Here is a 23,780-nt window from a genome sequence, read left to right on the forward strand (position 1 = left end):
GTCTGACCTTGGCTTTGCATATGTGCTGCTGTTCAGTTCAGCAGAGAGCACAGTGTTCTTTGCAAAGTGAATAGGAAGTTAAATTTGCTCAAAATGAAAAAACATTAAAATAGTCCAGGGGAAAGCGGGTAAGAGACCCAAACTAATCCTAGCTATAGCATTTCCATGATACCTCTCCCATTAACCCTTTCCTATCCTAGCATGACTTTGACTCATAATTTTATGATTTTATTACTGCAGACTATGGAGTGGGCTTTGATGATGCTCTTGTATGTACAAAAGTGTCCTGGGGAGTTGGACTGTAGCTTGTATTATCTCACGGAACAATCCTTGTAGAGATCACACAGATGACACATCAGCCTAGGGACTTAAATCCACCGCATAAACCACTTGCACTTAAAAGGCCCCAATTGTTGCAGGCCAGATTTTAAATCTGTAGTTATTGGATTTCTGGAATCTTCTGTTGGTCTTCTAGGTTTTCCAGTACCTTTCCCCCTCTCACTAGGCAAAAGGAACAGAAAAAAAAAAAGAGGTATTTGTCTGAGACAGCGCAGTGTGCGACAAATCAGCACAAGAGGGCATTGTTGTAATGGCTAATCTAAAGCTAAGCATCACATATTAGTGCAGGCAGTTACGGAAGGAAACACATGTCCAAGCTCTAAAGGTTTATATCAAAGCTTCCAACACCCCTAAAAACTCAGCCAAGCTTGTTTGTTTGTTTGTTTGTTTGGCAGGGCTTCGATGGACATTTGGAGGAGACCCGGCACGAATCTAAGTCAGGGCTGGAGAAGCCATTTTTTGAGCCTAAGATGTTGTGAAAGCTAAGGTGCCAGAAACCGAAGTTTTAAGTTACAAAATTATGGAGAAAAACAGTGAATTAGTGATCAACCAAAGGTTCAGGATGGTGGGGAGTGGGATTATATAAAGGCCCATTAGGGAGGTCTTTGTATCTTGATTGCAGTGATAGTTCCATGAATCTAACCATGTAGTAAAATGGCTAGAAGCCACACACACTGTGCACCTCCAAAAATTTTTCTGGCCTTTATATCATACTGCAATCATTTGAGGTACAATTATTGGGGATGCTGGGTGAGGAGCAACTTCTTGTGAATCTAATTATTTCAACCTTTTAAGAAATCTTGGGGTTGGCGTGATGGCTTAGTTTACTAATCCTCCATCTAAAAATACCAGCATCAAATATGGGTCCCGGTTTGTATCCCAGCTGCTCCACTTTCCATCCAGCTCCCTGCTTGTGGCCTGGGAAAGCAGTAAAGGACAGCCTAAAGCCTTGGGACCCTGCACCCATGTGGGAGACCCAGAAGAAGTTCCTGGATTCAGATCCGCTCAGCTCTGGCTATTGTGGCAATATGGGGAGTGAATCACAGGACTGTAGATTTTTCTGTCTCTTTTTCTCTGTAAATCTGTGTTTCCAATAAAAGGAAATCTCAAGTATAATCCTGCATTCATTGCTTTGATTTTGATTTTTAAAATAATCTTGTTGTTTTTAAATTAATTTTTAGCTTTGGTTTTTAACATATTTGAAAGGGGGCGAAAGAGAGCACTCCAACCTGCTTGCATGCTTCCTAACTGCCTGAGACAGTGAGCATCCGGAAGCCAGAGCCCAAAGCAGGCTTCCCACATGGGGGCCAGGGACCCAAGTATTTAAGCCATCACTTGCTGCCTCCTATCTGGTGCCAGAATCTGGAGCTGAAAATCAAATTCAGGCACTCCAATGTGGGATGTGATCATCCTCCAAAACCTTTCATTTGTTCCATTTTTCTTTGGAGAGAAACCCACTCCCCACCCTGGATTTTCTTTTTTCGTTCGTTCACTGGGGGAAAGATCAGAGAATGCAATGCCCTTCTTTTATTTAAACTGACAGAAGTGATGTTTCAGGTGGAGTTGTCCATTGGTTACACCTTGAGCCAACCTGAAAAATTCTGTATCCAACCGAATCAGATCTTCTCTCTAACAGGGAAAGAAAGCATAAGCATGTTAAATTTTTCTCAACATTTCTTGTATGAATCAAAGCTTAGGGCAGGAAAGAGAGGACAAACTAGGGTGGGTACGGAGTCTTGTGGTTCTGGAATGAGAGGCATAAGGTCACTACACAAAGCTGAGAGTAGAACAGTATGAGTTAAACTAGCATCTGAGAAGGACAGTAAAAGCAGAACGTAGAAATTCAAGCCAGTTTCTCCCTACCTCTTCAAGCAAACCGGAAGAGGAGATGGACAAACCCCGAACCCTAGGATGATAACAGGTAACTGTGACCAACATGTTACACAGAGATTTGGGATGGGAGCACCTGCCACTGAGTGATTCCTAGCACATCCTGTGTCCTGGAAGACCCATCTTGGCCTTTGTTTATTCCATGCATCTCTCTGAAACTTCTTCAGTACATCTCATCTGGACCATTCATCCTAGCACAAGATACTAAGCTAACATGCTGAATTATTTCCTTCCTTGACACATTGTTATGGCAAGTCTCTTGATGTGATAAAGCTTGCCTTTAAAGCAAGCATTATTTTAAACAAATGGTAAGAAGCTCAAGTAAAATTATAAGCAAAGAGTTTGTGTGTTGACAAATCGATTCTTTATTAGTTTATCAGGTGTAAAGTAAGAAAAATAATCAAATGTAGATGGACATAGTTCTCGCCTCAGAATCTGGAAAGTTATTAAACATGGCAAAGAAATCTGAAGTTGTGTGCTCCATCAGTGTCTTGTGATCACGCCATAGTCTGTAGCCTTCAGTTATGCATGGAGTACAACAGAAAGGATAATTGATCAGGAAAGGCAGTTGCAGATTTGAAATCCACTCACTGATTAAGCCAATAAATATTTACTGACTGCCTGCCATGGAACTGGGCTCTGTGGTTCATAGACATGATCCTGCCTTACACTGAATTTACTAAGCTGTATGGCCTGCAGGACTAAGTTTGTCTCTCTGGGTCTCATGCCCACACTCTGTCAAATGGTGACAAATGTATTTACATCACAACCAAATTGTGAAAATGATATGAAAGAATGTAAGGGCAAGAGCTATGCAGATTGTAACTGCTCTCTATTATTGTCCTCTATGTAATGGTTATATGAATAGCTTGTGATCACTTGAAAATTGTAGTAAGTCTATTTCAAGGAGCAGAGCATGTTCTGCCAAGCTCATTTATCTTCCTTACATGTTGGCAAGTCAGTAAAACCAAAGTGGTAGAGACAGAATTTTTGTATACTGGGGAAAGGAGTAGAGAATTGTACTCTGTGTTCTCAGATGGGTTAGACTTCAGACATGACCCACTGACAAACTGAGTTATAATTCCCCCCAAAAGATATGTGGAAGTCCTGACCCGTGGGACCAGTGAATGTGTCCTGATTTGGAAATAGGGTCTCTGTCAATGTAATTATTCTAAGATAAAGTCACATTAAGATGAAGGCACAAGTCCAATATGATGTTTCCGTAACAAGAGGTGTATTTGGAGAGAACACCACAGAGGGAAGAATGTCAAAGGCAATGATTATAGCTTTTCAACCACAAGTCTAGGAAGCTACCAGAAAACAGGAAGAGAATCCATTCAGTGCTTGGAGCCACTTAGTGTGTGATACTACACTACAGAGGCCCCCAAAACGTAATACAGTCCGAAACAGAAACCAGCCCCAGCACATACACTTCCTTCTGCCCTCCATGGAGTCATGGCCCCTTTTCCTTTTCTGCACATTAGTCTGCAGAAAATAGTGTCCTGATCAAATTGGCTCAAGATGTGGGTCTCTGGAATGGCAGAAGAGTTTGTGCTAAATACTGAATTCTATTTCGTATTTTTTCAGAGAAGTCAGAATAGAGGCAAAAATTCTCCCATTTACTCTCCTGTTCTCAAGTTTGAGGCAAAATAGAGTAAACAGCCATTGGATATACAGACAAGGGGCCTACTGAGCAAACAGCTGCTGCCAGCAGGCCTTAGCACGGACACTGTTTGGTGGAAGCCTTGGAGTCCATTCTGAGCCCCCATTAAGGCCACAGGCTTACAGGAGGACCTCATCTAAGGTTTCCAAGTGCTGTAAAGGATCATGTGTTTTGGAGCCAGCTGCCAGCGTGGAAACAACTAGAGGCTGCTAGAAAAGGAGGCACCTCTTGTGGATAAATAGATACATATGTATGTATAACACTGAAAATTGCTGTTTGTCACCCACCAAACCAGTTAGAGAAATCCTCATGAAAAACATGATACTTTCATCATACTTTCAAGGTATCTCTCCATTTGTTATGAAGTATAAAAAGAAAACAATATCTTTACAGTGGAAAAATCTGGAAGACATCATCTTGACCAAGAAATCAGAGTTGACATTACTGAGCACCATCGTGTGTCTTTTCATGTTTCATTCCTGCAAAAAAAATGTGTGTCCTGACTCATCGTGGGGCCACATCAGGCAAACCCATATTGAAGGACATTTTACAATGTCATGTACTCTTCCAAAATGTCAATGTCATGAACAAAAACTAAAGGTTGAGGACTGCTACAGATTTGAAAACACTCAAGGGAACTAAGAAATACAAAAGCTAAATATAATATGTTATCTTAGACTGCATATTGGTTGAGAAAAAAACTGCAATGAAGGGCAATACTAGGGCAGTTAAAATTTGAGCTTTAGATTGCATGAAGGTACCTCGAAAAGTTCATGAATGGTGAAACTGAAAGCTATGTTGATTTTGATATAAAATATTTGAAAGCAATGAATAGTTTTTAATAACATGTATTTTCCATGAATGTTTTGAAGACCCATGCATATCAATATAATAAGCACTATATTTCCTGAAATTGAGAACACTACTGTGTTTATGTAACATAATGTTCTTGTTCTTAGGAAAAATGCTGAAGGATTAAGGGCCAAAAGGACATGATATCTGTAGCTTACTTCCAAGTGTTCCAGAAAGAAAAATGCATGTGTGCATATCCGAATAGAATATCTGAGCATGATAAAGGCTACATCAAAGTTCTATTCTATGCAGTTTCCTGTATATTTAAGTATTTAAAATTAATAATTATATATATATATAATTTTGAACATTTAACCATGTTGTGCTAAGTGTGTGAAACCCAAAGAAAACAGGACCTGTTGTCCCTCCTTAGTTTACAGTCTGTGACAGGAGGGACAATAAAGAGGCAAGCATCACTCCATGACATAAGGGATGTTTGGAAAACACAGAGAAAGTAAAATCAACCTAGAAATCCTAGAAATGGGGTTGGAAGAGCTCTTTCGGGGAAGAGGTAAAGGAGACATGTAAAGTCAACAGAACGTAACTTGGGCTTCCAACAAGATATGCAAGCAGAGGGGATTGACAGACTGTAGGATATAGAGAAGGAGCCTGGGTATGTGGGCAGTTACGTATAAGCCACTTGCCTCCTGAAGACAAATGACAAGTCATGGATTAACAGGTGTAAGGGGCAAGCTGAGGTTTCCATAGGCTCTGAGGTAACTTAAGAAGCAGAGACATAAACCAAACAACTCAAGGTTGAAAGACTGAACAGAAGTGTGCATATTGATGCAATTTCCACTGATGTATAGTGAATGTTCAAGAGCCTCAGCCATAGACTGACACATATAAGTAACCTGGATAAATGTGTGGCACCAAATAATTTCATGTTGCTAATAATACATTGGGAGGTTGGAAGAAAAAGTTAAGTGATTGTAAGAAACTGAAGAAGTGATTTTTCTTGAGAACAGGATGAACTTTACCAGTAATAAGGATAAGGCAATAGCCAATTAGCACACAACAGGATGGGGAGAGATTGCTGTTAATAAGAAAAATCCGGAGAACAGTACTCAGTCCTATAATAAAGAGAAATCGGTAAGACAGTACTAGTGATTCTGAAGTCAATGGGGAATGGGAATTTCCACTCAATTATGAGATACAAGAGCTAGGATGAGGAAGTACATGAATGTTTTTAGCAAGGGCCTAGTGGGAGTTCTTTTTTTCTTTTTAAACTTATTCTATTACGAAAAATTTACCAAAATAGTGAGAACAACATATGTTTAATCCACATGAAACTGAAAAAATTTAACCATTTTTGATATATAAAGATGGCAATTTCACATTTCAAATGAAAATGAACCCTCATATATCCATCAGCCAGCTGTCATAGTTATCAACACTTGGTCAACAGCACTTCATCCAAGTTCCCACCCATTAAGCTTGCCTAATCCGAAGCAAACTTCTGCTGGAAGTTGTCCTTGTGTTTTTGTTTCAATGACTTAATAAAACAGATTCAATTGATTGATATTCATTTTCAAATTAATATATTCATATTATGTAGAAATGCATATTGTAAATACACAATATGAATATTATATAGCCCACATATATACTTTTTAATTATTCTATTTTCTCATGAGATAATATAGTCACATCTCAAATGCAAAGGGTACAGAAAAAGAAAGAAGCGAAAAGTCCCCTAATCTTGGTTCTCTTTCTAAGAGCTTCCAACCCTAGTCCACTTGCCAACAGCCTTCCTTTCTCGGAGGCAAGATTTTCATGCATCCATATGACAATATTTTGTGCATGTTTGGAAATACACTGCAAAACTGTACACACTGTTCTAAACCTTGTTTGTCTCAGTTAACAATATAATCTGAAGATCATGCCATATCAACAGGTACCACATTATGACTACCTAGCAGTCCATTTTATGAACCATAAGTTACTGAAATCAAATCATTGTCGAGGGACTTTTAGGCTCTTGTCTAACTGCTACTCTGACTCACCTTATGTATTCATTGTGCACAAAGACAAATATGTATATATTTGGCATAAATTCATCAAGGCACAATAATTGATGGATGGAAGAGTGTACAGTTGTAATTTTGGCAGATATTACCTATTGGCCTCTTTGCTTGAATGCTGCCTATATCCTTTCATAGTGGGCTGTTTCCTTGCTACTCGCAGCCACTGAATTTCAGAGTCCATATGAAAATCCTTCAACCCCTAAAGCCTCCCAGAACCCTCTGATCTTAGTCTCCGACTGGTATTCTTGCACAATCTGTTGGCCCCCAAGGCTTCCAGCACACCCATGCTCCCTCTTCATCTCCCAAAGGCCAATGGCAGCTTGCTGGCTTCCTTTTCTCCTTTCAAGTCAGCTTGATGACCAGCCATTTTAGCTCTGCTTGTGTGGATCCTCTAAACTAACTCTCCTCATGACCTTCAGCAGCACCTGCTCTGCCAATCCCCAGGCCTGCGAAAACCCCACCATGCATTCTCTCTGCTGTCTGCTCCTGGGCTGATAGCTACTGCTGGAGAAGGTCATGAAATTGGCTCCACTACAAAGCCAGGCCAGCCAGCCTCAGAGGGGCCTTAAGGCAGTCCTTTTATATATCTGTATCAAATTTCTCTCAGTGATTGTTCCAAATCCTCCCCCTCGCCTCACATCCTGGACCTCACCCTTGCACTAGACCCCACAGTGCAGAGTCTAGCTTTGGATTTCAATGACAGAGGCACCCTGATCATCAAGCAGCAACTTCCTGAACATTCCCTCTGCTTTGCCTCCCTGCATTGTAGCCTATACCTGTTCACACCCTCACTCAGCTTCGCGGGAAGGTGGCACTTTCACCTCAAGGTTACCACTTCCACGTGTGCCTTTGGCACTAGATTCTCTGCCTTTTCCTGCAAAAAAAAAAGCGGGGGGGGGGGGCTCAAGGAACCACACCACACTCCTTCCCTTTGGACAGCTCTCCCTCTCTCCTGTTTGTTTATTTTGTTTTTGTTTGTTTTTCCTCTCAGCCTAAAAACACTTCCTTCCTATGGGGTTCCATATTACTAGCAGATTTCTGAAGCTTAGTAACCTTTGCAATTACACAGCTAATTGTGCCTCCTGACTTCACTTCTCCTGTGTCAGCCCACAAATTTTACAGGAAATTTTTTAAAATGTTAAGAAAAAAGGAGAAAATAAAAGAATCATGCACAGTACCACTAACTATTAACAGTTTACATGTATTTCTTTATGATCTTTCTGTGTACATACATATAAAGTTATGTAGGTATGCTGGTTTTTTGTTTTTTGTTTTCTTACAAAATTGAACCCTGGTGCACACACTGTTTTTTCATAATATATTTTGTACATCTCACCTTTGTTACTTATCAATTGTCAGGTCCTGGCTAAGTAAATGAATTTCTCTCATGAGTCCATTTGTCCTGTGTAAAATAAGGACTAATATAGTAACTACCTCAAATGGTTGTTATGAAGATCAAATGAGATAAAAATTGATAAAACACTTATCACTGCCTGACACAAGCTGAATTAATGTTCGCTTTATGATCCTCCCACATCAATAAATATAGCTCTACATAAAAATTTAATGAATGCTGTCACTGCTATGTCTAATAGGGATGACAAAAGCACTCACCAGCAAGTGCATTTGTGGGATAAAGTCTTAAAGGCTCTGTGCATTTGTAATTTTGATGCATATCACCAAATTTCCCTCCATCAAGTTCAGACTACCATGATATATTTAACTAATAAACTACTGATGGACATTGAAGCTCTTTCACTTTTATTCATTAATATGAATCCAGGCTGTGAAGAACTTTCTTCAAATGAAATCTTTGCATAGACCCAGGGTTAATTATACAGGACAGAGGAAAAAAATGTGATTAAACTCACAGTGATGGGTGTGCAGGTGGTGTGCATGGAAAAACTGCTAGTATTGGTGTCAGGTAGAGCAGAGGATGGGGAAAAGATGAGGTCATAAAATAGAGTGGGACCTGAATACGAAGAACTATAATGTCAAGGTTATTCATTTACCCAGTTGCCAAATATTTATTGACCACCTCCCAGACATGCTTTTAAGTACTTTGTTCACTTAAAAAAAAATCAGAAAGGGCCTGGCGCCATGGCCTAGAGGCTAAAGTCCTTGCCTTGAATGCTCCAGGATCCCATATGGGCGCTGGTTCTAGTCCCAGCAGCTCCACTTCGCACCCAGCTCCCTGCTTGTGGCCTGGGAAAGCAGTCGAGGATGGCCCAAAGCCTTGGGACCCTGCACCTGCATGGGAGACCTGGAGCCTGGCTCCTGGCTTCAGATCGGCACAGCACTGGCTGTTGCTGGCCACCTGGGAAGTGAATCATCAGATGGAAGATTTTCCTCTCTGGCTCTCCTCTTCTCTGTATATCTGACTTTGTAAAAAATAAATAAATCTTTAAAAAAAATCAGAAAAAGATTCCTTCCTGAGGAAGCTTACGTTTTAGCAGAGGCGATCAAAAATAGTAAGTGAACCCTATAGTGTGTTTGAAGGTGATGAGTCCTATTGGAAGAAGAGAAAGGAGAACAGGCCGAAGGGAGTCAGGAGTGCTGGGAACATGGTAGGCCAGCATGTACTATGAAATACAGGGGTCTGCCCATTGCAGACTTTGAGTAAATTTCACAAGGAGAAATCCCACCCATACAACATCTGATACCTAGTGTTTTTCTTCAAAATAACTTACATTTCTACTTAAATTTCTTTAAAAGGGAGTTTTCTAACATTGGCATAAATGGGGACAACAGTGGGAGTACAGGAGAGAAAGGTTCATTGAGTTCTACCGAACACATGGCATGCTTTGGGGAAAACCTTAATGAGCAGAAAGAAAGGGACAGAGGCTCCCAGTTGCATCACTCTCTCACCAGCCCCAAATGCCAAAGACTGAAATTAGAATTCAACTAGTGATTTCAAATACAAACCTCTCCCCTCCTCCCAGTTAATGGTAACTTTAATTTGCCTATGAAGAACTTTAATCAGAATGTTCAAATTAAGACTTGCTGGGATGGGAGCCTTGGTTAGAAGAGAAGAGGACAGTGTGCCTCTGACACACCAGCTCCTTTTTGAAGAGGGCAAACCAACGCAGCTACCAGTGGGGCAGCTGGAGGGAGAGGAGTAACAGAAAGTAAAGTGGCAAGAAATTTCAGTATGACCTTCACTTGTCTCCAATTCAAGTCCTTTGTAAGGGAGCACAATATAACCAAGAAAAAATGACATATTGGTAGCCAGACAGTCCCCAGGTCCTGTTAATCTTCTTAGTATGTCAAATCATACAACTACTATTCGACCTTGGAAGAAATCAACTTTACTTCTTTTAAAAAATCCATTTTCATTTAAAGAAAATAGTATTGGGCTTCAACTTACTCCAAGAATTGGAATCATGGATATATTTTTCCCTGCTTTCAGGTATCACTGAGTAATACAAATTCCACAGACACACAAATGAACACAGGCTCCCTGGGTTCATCAGAACTCATCAAGAGTTCCCATCAGCAGAACTTCGATATGGTATGAATGTGAGTGGAGGTGCAATCCTTTGACATTCAGTTTATTAAGGGAAAATATTTTTATTTTTTAAAGATTTTTTTTTGTTGGAAAGTCAGATATACAGACAGGAGGAGGAGAGACAGAGAGGAAGATCTTCCATCCATTGATTAACTCCTCCAATGGCCACAATGGCCAGAGTTGAGCCGATCCGAAGTCAGGAGCCAGTAGCTTCTTCCAGGATTCCCACGCGGGTGAAAGATCCCAACGTTTTGAGGTTATCCTTGACTGCTTTCCCAGGCCACAAGCAGGGAAAGGGAAGCTGGATGGGAAGCGGGGAGGCCAGGATACAAACACATGCAAGGTAAGGACTTTAGCCAGTAGGCTACTGCGCTAGGCCCAGGAAAATATTTTTAAATGGCAAAGAGACCAAAGGAAAGCTTCTCATAGAAACAGAAAACTAAGAACCAGAAGGGTACAGAGCAGATATTACCTAATGGTCTCAAATAGTCTACAAATGTCATGTGTTACATGGCTCATGTGTCACGGAGGCAAGCAATATTGTATCTTTTGGTACAGACCATTAATGATGGGAAGGCAATCCTTAATGCCAAGCACACCACCCCTGAGTTCACAAGGCAAGCAAGAGATTCCAAATGTCTTTAGTTAAAAGCCTGGTGAATGTGGGACTACATGACTTACTATACAAATGGCTTCCCTATACTGCCTAACATTTGGGGACTATCAGATAAAACTAGCACTTTAGACTGGAGTCGAAACCATGCTTATCTTTTCACGTACCCAATGCCCCTACTCAAAAGAATGAATCTCCTGGTTAACTTGCCTTTGGACTGGCCCAGCCTTGTCACAGCAGCCGTTTGGGTAGTAAATCAGTAGATGGAAGATTTCTCTCTCTCTGTCTCTCCCTCTTTTTATCTCTTATAACTCTTTCAAATAAACAAAATAGATTTTTTAAAAAATGAGTAATGTCCTGCCTATGGTAAGATGAAATGATAAAATCATGTGGAAAATAGGCTATTTCTTGGGCCCGGCGCGATGGCACAAGTGGTTAAGTCCTAGCCTTGCACGCCCGGGATCCCATATGGGCGCCGGTTCTAATCCCGACAGCCCCGCTTCCCTTCCAGCTCCCTGCCTGTGGCCTGGGAAAGCAGTCGAGGACGGCCCAAGGCTTTGGGACCCTGCACCCGCGTGGGAGACCCGGAAAAGGCTCCTGGCTTCGGATCAGCATAGTATCGGCTGTTGCGGCTCACTTGGGGAGTGAATCATCGGACGGAAGATCTTCCTCTCTGTATCTCCTCTCTGTATATCCGCCTTTCCAATAAAAAATAATAAAAATAAATTTTTTTAAAAAATAGGCTATTTCTTACAAAGTTAAACATGAGTTCACCACACAATATTGCAATTCTACAAACTATTGATTCAAAAGAAAATAAAGCATACATCTGCACAAAGCCTTAAACACATATTTAATGGCAGTTGTATTAGCAATAGCCATCAACTGGAAATAATCCAAGTTTCCATCAACAGGTGAATGCATAAATAAATTGCATTACATGTAGACAATCAAATAATGACTCGGCAATAAAAAATTAGCAAACTACTGATATAGTAAACAACATAGACAGATATCAAACACATTATTCCAAGCAAAAATAAATATATATAAAAACAAATATGCCTTATGATCACATACACATGAAATTCTAAACAAAGTAGTCTATAGTACTGAAAAGGAGATTAGAGTAGACTGCAATGTGAATGAAGGCAGACTGATTGTAATGGGCATTGCAATTTGTGGTGATAGAAATGGTCTATATTTTAATATTAAATTTAAAGTGGGTGCAAGTTATAATATGTAAATTACATTGGTAAAATGTTTAAAACTTTACAAATGGAAGTCATTTTTTTAAACATTTATTTATTTTTATTGGAAAGGCAAATATAGAGAGGAGAAGAGAGAGAGTAAGATCTTCCATCCATTGATTCACTCCCCAAACAGCCACAATGGCCGGAGCTGTGCCCATCCAAAGCCAGGAGCCAGAAGCCTCTTTGGGGTCTCCCAGGCAGATGCAGGGTCCCAAGGCTTTGGGCTGTTCTCGACTGCTTTCCCAGGCCACAAGCAGAGAGCTGGATGGGAAGCAGGGCTGCTGGGATTAAAACTGGCATCCAGTTGGATCCTGGTATGTGTAAAGCAAGGATTTTAGCCACTATGCTAGCACACCAGGCCCACAAATGGAAATCTTTAAAAGCTAAAATCTTACAGTTTTTTCTGCGTAACAAGTGTTGAATAATAGGCATTCTGTCTAAACTGTGTTACTAAGAGGCAGTAACTACAATCATGCAAATACTCTCTTGAAAAAAGCAAAGCATACAAGCACAGATACAGAATGGAAACCACTGGACTTAGTGCTAGTTAAATTTGTATATATTCCTTATTGGGTTCTTTTGAAAAGTGCCTACTATTTAAGAAGAATGGCAAAATAGGCCACAGATTCACTAGGCTGGAAAGATCAGAGTATACACTGGGTGGGACAGGATGGGAGCAAGTGGGGGCTAAGAAATGATAGTGTACATCACCCTAACTCGGGCCCATCTCTATCAACTCCCTTGTATCAATTGGCCTTGTCTAACTCAGATCTAATGTTGACCAAGTCAGTCAAACTGGCACCAATAACTAGGACAAAGACTAGAAAATGGTGTAGGACAAGAGGTTAAATCCCTTGGCCTCTCCATCAGTGTGGAGGCTATCTTATTTTTTGTTCAGTATTTGGTAAAAACAAAACAACAACTACTACTAACAGGCCTGGTGCTGTGACAAAATGGGTTGAGCAGCCACCTGCAGCAGCAGCAGCAGCATTCCACAAGGGACACAGTTTGATTCCAGGCTGCGTCACTTCCAATCTAGCTCTCTACAAATAGCCTGGAAAAGCAATCGAGGATGTTCCAAGTGCTTGGGGCCCAAGTGTCCAGAAGCCCAGCCTTTGGCCACTGTGGCCATTTGGGGATTGAACCAGCAGAAGAAAGATCTCTTTGTCTTTGTCTCTCCCTCTCCATATCTGTGCCTTTCAGATGAATAGATAAACCTTACAACAACAACAACAAAATGGAAAAAATCAAACAAATAATCCCCAGCTCTATTAATGTTTAATAAACACAAAGAGATTGGAAAAAGAATTGGCCTGAAATGTTTTATCTAACTAGATAGCCTTAGGAATTAAAAGGTGGACAGCAACAGACAATTGAATGTTTTGTGTAAGCTTTGGGTACCTCAGGGTATAGTCACATCTAATTTGGATGCATTCTGAAGTTGTTTAATCAGAGAAGGCTAACACTTTTATAGCAACAGAGATGTGAAAATGATCATCTCTTGGTGTCACACTTTATGATCATCCAGTTTTTTGGATAAACTGGAAAAATGTTGAGCATAATAAATAGTCCAGGTGACGAACAGAAACTATTTCAGAGGAAAAAAGATTAGAATAAGAAATTTGGAGGAAAGGAACTAGTGCTGTAGCTTAATAGGTAAAGTCATCGCCTTGCACGTGCCAGGATCCCTTATGGGTGCTGGTTCATGTCCCAGCTGCTTCATTTCCCATCCAGCTCCCTGCTTGTGGCCTGGGAAAGCAGTAGAGGACGGCCCAAAGCCTTGGGACCCTGCACCCATGTGGGAAATCCAGAAGAGGTTCCTGGCTCCTGACTTTGGATCAGCTCAGTTGCAGCCACTTGGGGAGTGAACCAGTGGACAGAAGATCTTCCTCTCTGTCTCTTCTCCTCTCTGTATATTTGATTTTCCCATAAAAATAAACACATCTTTGAAAAAAGAAAAGAAATCTGGAGGATAAAAGATTTATGGAGACATGGTACCCTTAGCCAAATATGTAAAAATCTGTGTGAGAAGAGATAGATTTTGCTTATTTTTTTGCATTATGTATGACAAATTAGGGTGAAAGCATGGAAGGCAGATTTTAGTTCAATATCAGGAAGATTTTTTGAGTGAGTAGGACTTTCGAAATGTTCTTAGGCTCTTCAATTCTCCTTTGATGAACATTCAAACAACGGTAAGATAGTCCCAACTGCCTCAGCTCCCTCACATGATTACCAACTGCTCATAAATTGCTAAAATATATTTAATATCTATTATTCCTTGATTACACAAGTAACAAATATTCCATGTAGAAAAAAATGCAAATATAAAGAGCAGAATGAATGAAAACAAAGCAATTCATCTTCCCACCTCCCTGAAATGTAAACATTGTGGCATACACCTTACAGATTTCTTTCTGTTATATATCCATGCAAAAGGTATAAATAAGGCAAAAATGAGATACCATTAATCACACTGCCTTTAAACTTTATATTATAGTGTAAATATCTTTCCATGTCAAGTAATATGTGACTGCACTGTCATTCCTAATGGGTGTAGAGATCTCCTTGTAATGAACTTACAGTGATTTGTTTAACCCAACACTTTAACATTAACTACACAAGGTGTTCCTCCAAGAAGAAACCACAGATCTAATAGCTTGAAAATGCTTCACACCACATTCCATCTAATGGCCTTCACAATGCTAAAGAACTGAGTCTAACCAAAGGTACTAGGGACTCTCCTCTTTAATTCTCTTGGACATTATGACAAATTTTGGATGAACTGATCTTAGTGTCAGATTAGGCTTTTTGTTGTTGTTTTAATAAAATTCGCTGTTTTAAGTATACAATTCTATGACATTAACTACCATTCACAATGCCGTGCATCCATCATTACTATCTCTTTGAACACTTTATTATCACCCTGAACAGACACTCTACACATGAAGTATAACTTCCCACCTCCAATCCCTGGTGATTTTTAGTGTACTCCATGCCTTTATGAATTGGTCTAGTCTAAACATTTTATACGAGAGAAATTATACATTTTCTTTTTCTTATTGTGACTGGCTTTTTCACTTAGCATAATGTTCCTAGATCCATCATGTTGTAGCACATGACACTTCATTCCTTCATCATTTTGCACATGGATATTCAGCTGCACAGCACAATTTGTTGAAATGTGTAAGTTTTTCATGTAATTTTTCACATTTACAAGTCATAATACAATAAGCATCCTTTACAATCTGCCCCGTACTTTTCCCTAAGATACTAGAACTGTGATACCAAAAGAAGTACAGCCTTTGAAAGCTTTTGACATAAACCATCACACTTACTTTAAAAGGACATTAGAAATCCACCACAGTGAATCCCAATAACACTTTTCCTATATTCTCAACAGCCTTGTATATTCTACCTTTTGAAAAAAAATTCTACTAATCCACATGGCATGAAAGTGTATTCCAAATCACATTAAAGGAAATTTTAGCAGAACTTGCTTAACCAGCCCTAACATACTAGCCTCAGTACGTTCCTTCTAACAACCCAACTCTTATAAAAAGATTATCCAAGATTAGGACTTGATGTAAAGCCCAATGGTGTTTAATATATGTCTAGTTAAGGAAGCAAACCAACTCTCTGAACAGCAAGGCTAGAAATGGAAAGTATAATTAGGTTCCTCTGCTCGATAATGTAATTTTTAAGTATTTCCTTCCTCAGCACAAAGCCACAAGCCAGCTGTTTGTGACTTTTAAGTGTGTCCTTTTTCATTTGTGTTTAATGGAGAGTTACCAAACATTACAGCCATGCCAAGAAATAAGCTAAATTGACCTTAGAGGGCTTTTCTTATAGCCATATGATAATTAGCAAGAAAAAAGAAAAAGCTCTTCTGCTGGTAGTCTGCTTTTTAGTACTAATTGCGTACTTTCAAATGCTTTCTGGGGTAGTGCTTTTATGGTTGATGTAGCTTTTGACCATGTCTCCCCTGCTTTTTTGAAATAAACATATCAAATGTATCTTTATTTTGTTTTTGCTGAAGCTGTAGCTACAGTACAAAGAACATTTTTGGTGAGGTTTTTGTCAGTGGGAACTTGTTATTGGTATGAAAATCTTGAGAGGATCATTTATTCACACAAAGCAAAAAACCAAGGGGAAATGAGCATTCCACATTTCATCATAAATCATGCATAAGTCAGACAAGAGAGGAAAGCATTGACGAGGCTGAGCAAAATAAGTTTCTTGTTGCCAAAAAGAATAAAAATATTGATACAAAGCTCTCTAATTTCTTAAATAGTTCCTTAAGGTATTCTAAAATTTATTGCCACCTTGAGTTCCATCGTCATGTTTGCAATGATGAGGGCAGCTGTTTTCACAGAATCAATGAATGGTCAGAGGCAGAGAGCCTTGCCAAGTGTCAAATCAACTCTATTTTACAGATCAGACAACTGAGGCCCAAAAAGGTGAAAAAACCTGCCCCAAATCCCACAGAGCTAGAACTATAAAGTCAGATCTCCTAATTCCTATATTCTTGGAGAACTTAGTCTCGTCACTCCCCAAAAGGTTGGCATGAACAATCACATACCAATTTACTTTACTGTCAGTAACGCCACAAAGATCTCCAACTGTGTAAAAGAGTGTATCAGAAAGTTTGCAGAAAATGGAATTAAAAAGTTTACTTAACTGCAAAACAAACAAACAAAAAACCCAAAATCCATGCATACAAGAGATCTTCAAAAAGAACAATGTTCTTTTTCCTCACTGGAGAATCCAATTCATTATCACAGAGAATTTTCACACAAATCTAAGTAAATCACAAGGGTGAGTTTAAAATATTGTTCTTTTATAAAGTAATAAGTAAAGTTAAAATACTTAAAGAACATATATTTAAGGATTAAAAAATCTTTTTTAAAAGAAGATATAGTAATACACACAATATTTGTTCTCACAATTTTGAACATGAATTACAAGATACATAATTTTTTTAAAACTAATTTAAGAATAAAGAAAAACGGGAGGGAAAGAGGGAAGAATCCTTACACCTACAAAACTGTATCATGGAAAATAGTAATAATAATAATAATAAAATAAAAAACAAATAATGAAAAAAGCAAAACAAAATTTAAAAATTACATTGTCATGGATCGAATCATGTACCCAAAACAAGACATTTGGAGCTCCTAAGCCCAGGTAAGCTCTTACCTTACCAAGAAATAGGGTCTTGTCAGATACAATCAAGTTAAGATGAAGTCATGCTAAATTAAGGAAGCCTTAAATTCAGTAACTGTTGTCTATAAGAAGGTTATTGGAAACACAGGAACTCACTAGATGGAGTGATGCATCTGCAAATCAAAGATAGCCAGAAACTACTAGAAGGTAGGAGAAAGACATGGATAAAACTGTCCTTCAGAACCTCCAGAAAGAACAAAAACTGTTAATGCCATGATCTTGAATTTCTATCCTCCAAAACTGTAAGAAGAATACATTTTCCGATTAGTCACCAGTCCGCAATTTTTTGTTATGGCAGCTCTAGGAAACTGCCACATATCCTTCACTATGGAAAACTGGTAATGATGATTGATTCCCTGACGTGTTCAGGATAACAAAATACAGCCTCACCACAACTTAACAAGCAACCATGAAGCATCACTTAAAAATTATATTCATGTCTGAAAATCAATAAATGGATCCTCCCAAAACAATATCTCAAAAGGCAACAGAATGGGCCTGGCGCAGTGTAGCCTAGTGGCTAAAGTCCTCAACCTGAACCACCAGGATCCCATATGGGTGCCAGTTCTAATCCCGGCAGCGGACCTGCTTCCCATCCAGCTCCCTGCTCGTGGCCTGGGAAAGCAGTCGAGGATGGCCCAAGGCCATGGGACCCTGCACCCTCGTGGGAGACCTGAAGGAGGTTTCTGGCTCCTGGCTTCGGATCAGTGCAGCTCCAGCCATTGCAGTCACCTGGGGAGTGAATCATCGGATGGAAGATCTTCCTCTCTGTCTCTCCTCCTCTATGTATATCTGACTTTCCAATAAAAATAAATAAATCTTTAAAAAAGGCAACAGAATGGAGAACCATCTATGAAATCCTTGATTTTGACAATATTTTGGTATATTTTGGCATCCTAAGTATGCAACTAAAACAATGATGCCTAACTCAGTGAAACAAAAGGAATTGTCTGAAGTGAGAAAAGTGTAGCAAGTCAAGATTACCCAGATTTACTGATAAAAATTCCTTATGTAACTTTAGTCTCATCCCTATTTTTTACTTACTCCATCATTTTTCTTTGTACTTGAACTTTGTACTCTTTGTACTACAAAACTTTTTTTGACTAACATTGTGAATAGCCCATGTGTATAATTTTTTTAATCAGTGGTTTACAGTTTCCTCTGGAATATCACTGCAATGAGAGCCCTCTGTTGTGCTAACAGTTGGTACCGTATTGCTCTGGCAAGCAGAGAAGCTGAGAAACTGTGACAATATTTATCATTCACATGTCCTTAGCCAACTTACAAAATCCTGTTCCAGTATCCACAATGAGACCACAATGAACCCCATTACTGTACACTCAGTTTCACCTAGTAACTGGAGGAATAGAACCTTCCCCCAATTGTAAATCCATTTCAATCAACTTTATTTAGGACACTGTTGAAAATTCTAAATTATTTTGCCCACGTAAAGTCATACATATACTAGATTTCTACCATCCCAATGATTTCCAGTGACTAGAAAAATCTTTTTCAAATATTTTTACATAACTGTTCCTGTTTCATTAGCTGAGGGAATTCAAAACAGCTTTCAACTTAATTTCATAAGTATATATTTCTATTTTTGAGTTTCTTTCCATTTTATTTTTAATTTTACGGCTCTATAGGCTCTAGGATTTCCCTTACCCCTTACTTAAATTCCCTCTCTGCAGCTGATTTCTCCCATATTACTACAATAGTATAGTCCTTCATAAGCAGTCATAAGCCCGTCATTCTGCTAATTAAGTGTGTCCTGACATTGCGGGGACAAACAACGGCAGAAAGTCCAGCATGCTATTGTCAAGATATATTCAACAATTTCATTGGGAGCCCGTCTTTGATTTGGAAGTAGAGATGCATACTGCATTGTATCCTCATATTTGGATAAGATAGTCTCTAATATGCAGTTACTATACATTCCCTTAAATGAGAGACCATAAAATAAAATCAATAGCCAAGGAAATGATCACAAATTGAAGAAGCAAGCAACAGAATGGGAGAAAATTGTTTCATACCACAAAACTGAAAGGAGACTAAATTCAGGATTTACAAAGAACTTCAGAAACCCAGGAACAGTAAAACAACCAACCAACCAACCAAAAATCCTGTGAAGAAATGGGCAAAGGAAATGGATTGATATTTTTCAAAAGAAGGAATGCAAATGGCTAATACACATATGAAAAGATGCTCAGTCTCCCCAGCTATCAGGGAGATACAAATGAAAACCACATTGAGGTTCCACCTAACTCCAGTGAGGTTGACCTACGTTCAGAACTCTATTAACAACAACTGCTGGTGTGGATGTGGGGAGAAAGGTACCCTCCTTCACTGGCTGATGGTAGTGTAGGCTAGTACAGTCACTATGGAAATCAGTATGGAGAGTGTTCAGAGAACGCCAAATAAACCTGCCATATGACCCAGCTATCCCACTCCTAGGAATATATCCAAAGGAAATGAAAACTGCGTGTGAGAAGGGGATCTGCAATTCTATATTTACAGCAGCACAATCTGCAATAGCAAAGACATCGATCTAGATGCCCGTCTAAAGAATAGTGGTTAAAAAAAATTGTGGCACGTCTGTCCACGTAATACTACTCAGTCATTAAAAAAAAAATGAAATTAATCTATTTGCAACTAGATGGTCCCAACCCAACTAGAGCTCATTATGCTCAGCGAAATAAGTCAATCCCAAAAGGACAAATACCCTATGTTCTCCCTGATATAAGCCAAACTTCATGCAAATTCTAACAATAACCCTTTCAATAGTATTTTTGCTATATTTTTATTTTCAAAATACAAATACTATTCTAATTACTTAAAGTACTTACTTTAGAATTAAAAAGTTTAATGTGGCTTTCCCTATTTCAAAAACTCAAATCTTTACAACAGAAACTCAGGGATCACACAAACATTATGGCCCTTTGGGAAAAATCGTAAGCACATGATTCTTGCAGAAAAGCACTAACATATTTAGCCTATACTCATGATGTTGAATAAAAGAGAATTCATAAAAATGTTTAAAGACTGCAATTTCTCAACATTGTCTTTTTTTTTCACACTTAATTAGAATACCAATTGATCAGTGCTAATCAGATTGAGCACAAATTGAGTGAAGGTCCAATTACATATTGTTTTCTTTCTTTCAATTAGGCTTTGTTCCTCTTGTTTTCCCCTACCTTCCCTTCCCAACAAATTAGACATCTAAGGATTAATGCGCAAAATAGGCACTCTTTGGGTTAGTATGGTCTAACTAGGAATGAGTTTTCCTAACTTGAAAAACTAGTATGGATGTTAAGCACAAAATAAAAAATAATTTTACCCTGTTGACTAGTTTTTGTAACAACTACAGTTTTACATAGGACTCAAAACATAGAATATTTTACAGTAGTTTTGACATTTTATTTAGGAGCTTTTTATATTACTATATAAAGTGTGTATATTTTACGGAGTAAAGCACAATATTTCAATTCAAACACACAGCACAAACTGATAACAACAGCAAAACCAGGGAAATAGGTTTTTCCATTTCCTTACCCTTCCTAGTGGGCACCAAAAGAGTGAAAGAGAAGTAGTAAGGTCTAGTGTTTCACAGCAGAGTGAGGTGACTATATTTCATAATAACGCATTATATACTATAAAATGAATTTTCCCAGAGGAGGTGGTACACTCCAGACATACGGGGAAACATAATGAAATGGACAAGCTAGTTCTTGGTTACCTGAACTGTTACATTTCAACAGAACTTAAGGTTTTATTTATTTATATATTTGCATAAATTAACAGAAATCTCTTGAAATAAAAAGCCAAGGTACAATATTTTCTAAACATCAACAGCTTAAGATGTATGACTGTATCTTCTGCACATTTGTTATATAGAAAACATCAGTGAAAATATTACCAATTTGGTGTTATGGACATATAAAATCACACTTGGAAGTTCCACAGATAAACAGCTTTCTAGGAAACTGAGGGGGAAAAGGAAACCAACTTCGACCATACAATTCTCATTCTCATTTTTTTTCTCACTGTAAATTTTTCCAGTGGTGAGAGCATCTTGTGATGTGTGAATCTCTCAGTTGAAAGTTTATCTACCAGAACAAATGAAGAACAGTCTCGGAAAATGACACAGGAGAGACTGACAGTGTTGACTTTATCGGGTAAATTACAAGATCAGCACTATGGCTGTTTCTAATAAGAGTATCTGAAGATACAACAGGAAAAGAAAATGTTACTGATTGATCAAAGAATTCAAAAGAGCTTTCTGTGTACTCGGTCTGCACATGAATGCAAACTCTGTGATACCAACAACTGGCACTAATCAAAAGAGCAGTTTCATAGGAGCAGTAAAAGAAAAGCAATGTTAACAACAACTAAAAATCTATCCCTGTACTTCTCATTTTTGTTATTAAAATATACTTTTTCAGGCATACTTTTTGAATAATACTCTCAGTGCCAGAAGAAAAGCAGTCTAGGACAAAAAAGATGGGCAGAATGTGACTTCTCAAACATACGTAACTTCGTATGTACATCTTTAATACCTCTTGGTCTAATGTCAAATCCTCATACCTAAAAGTGTGTCTAGCAAATAATAAAGTCAGGTATATTAGAAGACCTGAATTTGATGGTTTCATTTTGCAATATTAGTTTTATAACTAATACAAATATTTAATACCACACCACCATACTTCTCAATGTATGCAACAAACTAAACTTAAAAACCAAGTGAAAACAGCCAATGGACGTTTAAAACTTCATGTTAACACTCACGAAACATTGTCTTCTGACAGCTTGGTAGCATCAGAAGAAAGTACATTGTTGTCAGTAGCTATGAAAACCTTCTTTGGTGGATCTTCACGTGCCACTTCACCTAAGACAAAGGAGTAGACCAAAATAGGTAGGTCTTATTTAATGTTACTTCTATGTTTTTCATTACAAAGCAGTATTTATTCATTGCAATTAATTTATAAAACACAGAAAAACACAAAGAAACAATTCAAGTTACTATTATCCATCTATAATCACTTTTGAGTAATTTGAATATATACATGTGATTAATTTTTAAGCAGAACCATATTTGTACCATATAGAATGACATTTAATCTGATTTTTTATTTTACAGTTTTTTTTTAATATTAACTGAATTTACAACATGATTTTATATAGCTAGGTAGTAAAACTATTTAATGACTTTAATTGCATACTTTATTCTAAAGTTTTAGGTTGTTGCTATCTTTATTTTGCTAAATGGATATAATGAACTACGTAGATAAATTCTTTCCTAGTATGAACTGGACAAAATAAATGTATTTTTAATAATCAAAGAAGACATCTAATCTTAAAAACTATAGTGTTAAAATCTTTATCTTGAAGTAAATGCTAAAATCTGAAAATTGCATCACATTCATATAATAACGACACCTGGACTTAAGAAAAATGACATTCAGGCCCATAACTTCCAGAATGGAGTATATTTGAATGATAAAACCTTAAAGTCATCATTTAAAACTATCCCTAGAGATCGAGATCCCCCAGCCTTTCCTTAGCAGTATAGTCATGGCTCATAAGGCGCAAGAGAAGTCTGGCATCTCTCCCTTGTCAGACTGCATTTACAGCTGTACGGAAAAGCTGCTCATCTATCTTTTGTGGTTTAAATTTAAAACAGGACAAATCAAAGTGAATCCCTAACAAAAGAAAATTCAAGTTTTCTTTGCTAAAACCAACAGTACTGTAAAAACAATATTTATAGCTGCCCAATTCTACAGCTTTCAGAATATCCAGTTGAAACTTTATTGTTCCTATCCTGAATGAAAATCATGACCATTTACCATCATAAAATCTGCCTCCATATATCCAGAGGAAGGCAATAATATTTTTCTCACACTCTTCTCCATTCATAGAGTCCACATTTTTTTCAGCTTCCACTCCTCCTCAGTATCTTTTTCATTTTTATACTATGTGTTCTCATGTATCATTTGTATTCATGGGTTCCAAATAGGACATACATTGTTATTCCCCAAACTAATATTTATATTCCAACATATCTAAATAAGATTAGTTGCCTATTTATCTGTTACCACAACAGGCCAAAAATGGCCAGATTGCTTTTTACCAAATTTATGTTAGGATGTTCATGGGAAAGTTTGACTTCAAAATAGACTATATAGGTTGGAACTGTGGTGTAGTGGATTAAGCCACTGCAGGCGATGGTGGCATCCCATTTGGGTGTTCCTTGATTCCCAGCTGATCCACTTCTTTTTTTTTCTGTTTTTTTTTTTTTTCTTTTTTCTGATCCACTTCTAATCCAGCTCCCTGGTAATGCACCTGGGAAAGTAAACAGAGGCCAGCCCAACTGCTTGGTCCTGTGCATCCACATAGGAGCTCCAGATGAAGTTTT

The 23,780-nt window shown here is 38.3% G+C and overlaps 1 protein-coding gene across 1 annotated transcript in view; it reads right to left on the reverse strand.

Annotated features, from left to right (window-relative positions):
- Positions 1 to 1,849: 1,849 nt before the first annotated feature.
- Positions 1,850 to 23,780, reverse strand: part of LOC121169463 (P2R1A-PPP2R2A-interacting phosphatase regulator 1-like) — a 58,399-nt gene continuing 36,468 nt past the window's right edge. Inside the window, exons 9-10 of the mRNA XM_041000058.1 lie at positions 22,154 to 22,253; positions 1,850 to 1,968 (exon numbers count right to left, since the gene is read on the reverse strand). Of these exons, the coding sequence (XP_040855992.1) occupies positions 1,956 to 1,968; positions 22,154 to 22,253 (113 nt within the window). The 3' untranslated portion in view covers positions 1,850 to 1,955. The remainder of the gene's footprint in view (positions 1,969 to 22,153; positions 22,254 to 23,780) is intronic.

This window comes from Ochotona curzoniae, unplaced genomic scaffold, assembly GCF_017591425.1.
Source record: "Ochotona curzoniae isolate NIBS_2020 unplaced genomic scaffold, NIBS_Ocur_1.0 scaffold_1852, whole genome shotgun sequence".
NCBI lineage: Eukaryota > Metazoa > Chordata > Mammalia > Lagomorpha > Ochotonidae > Ochotona > Ochotona curzoniae.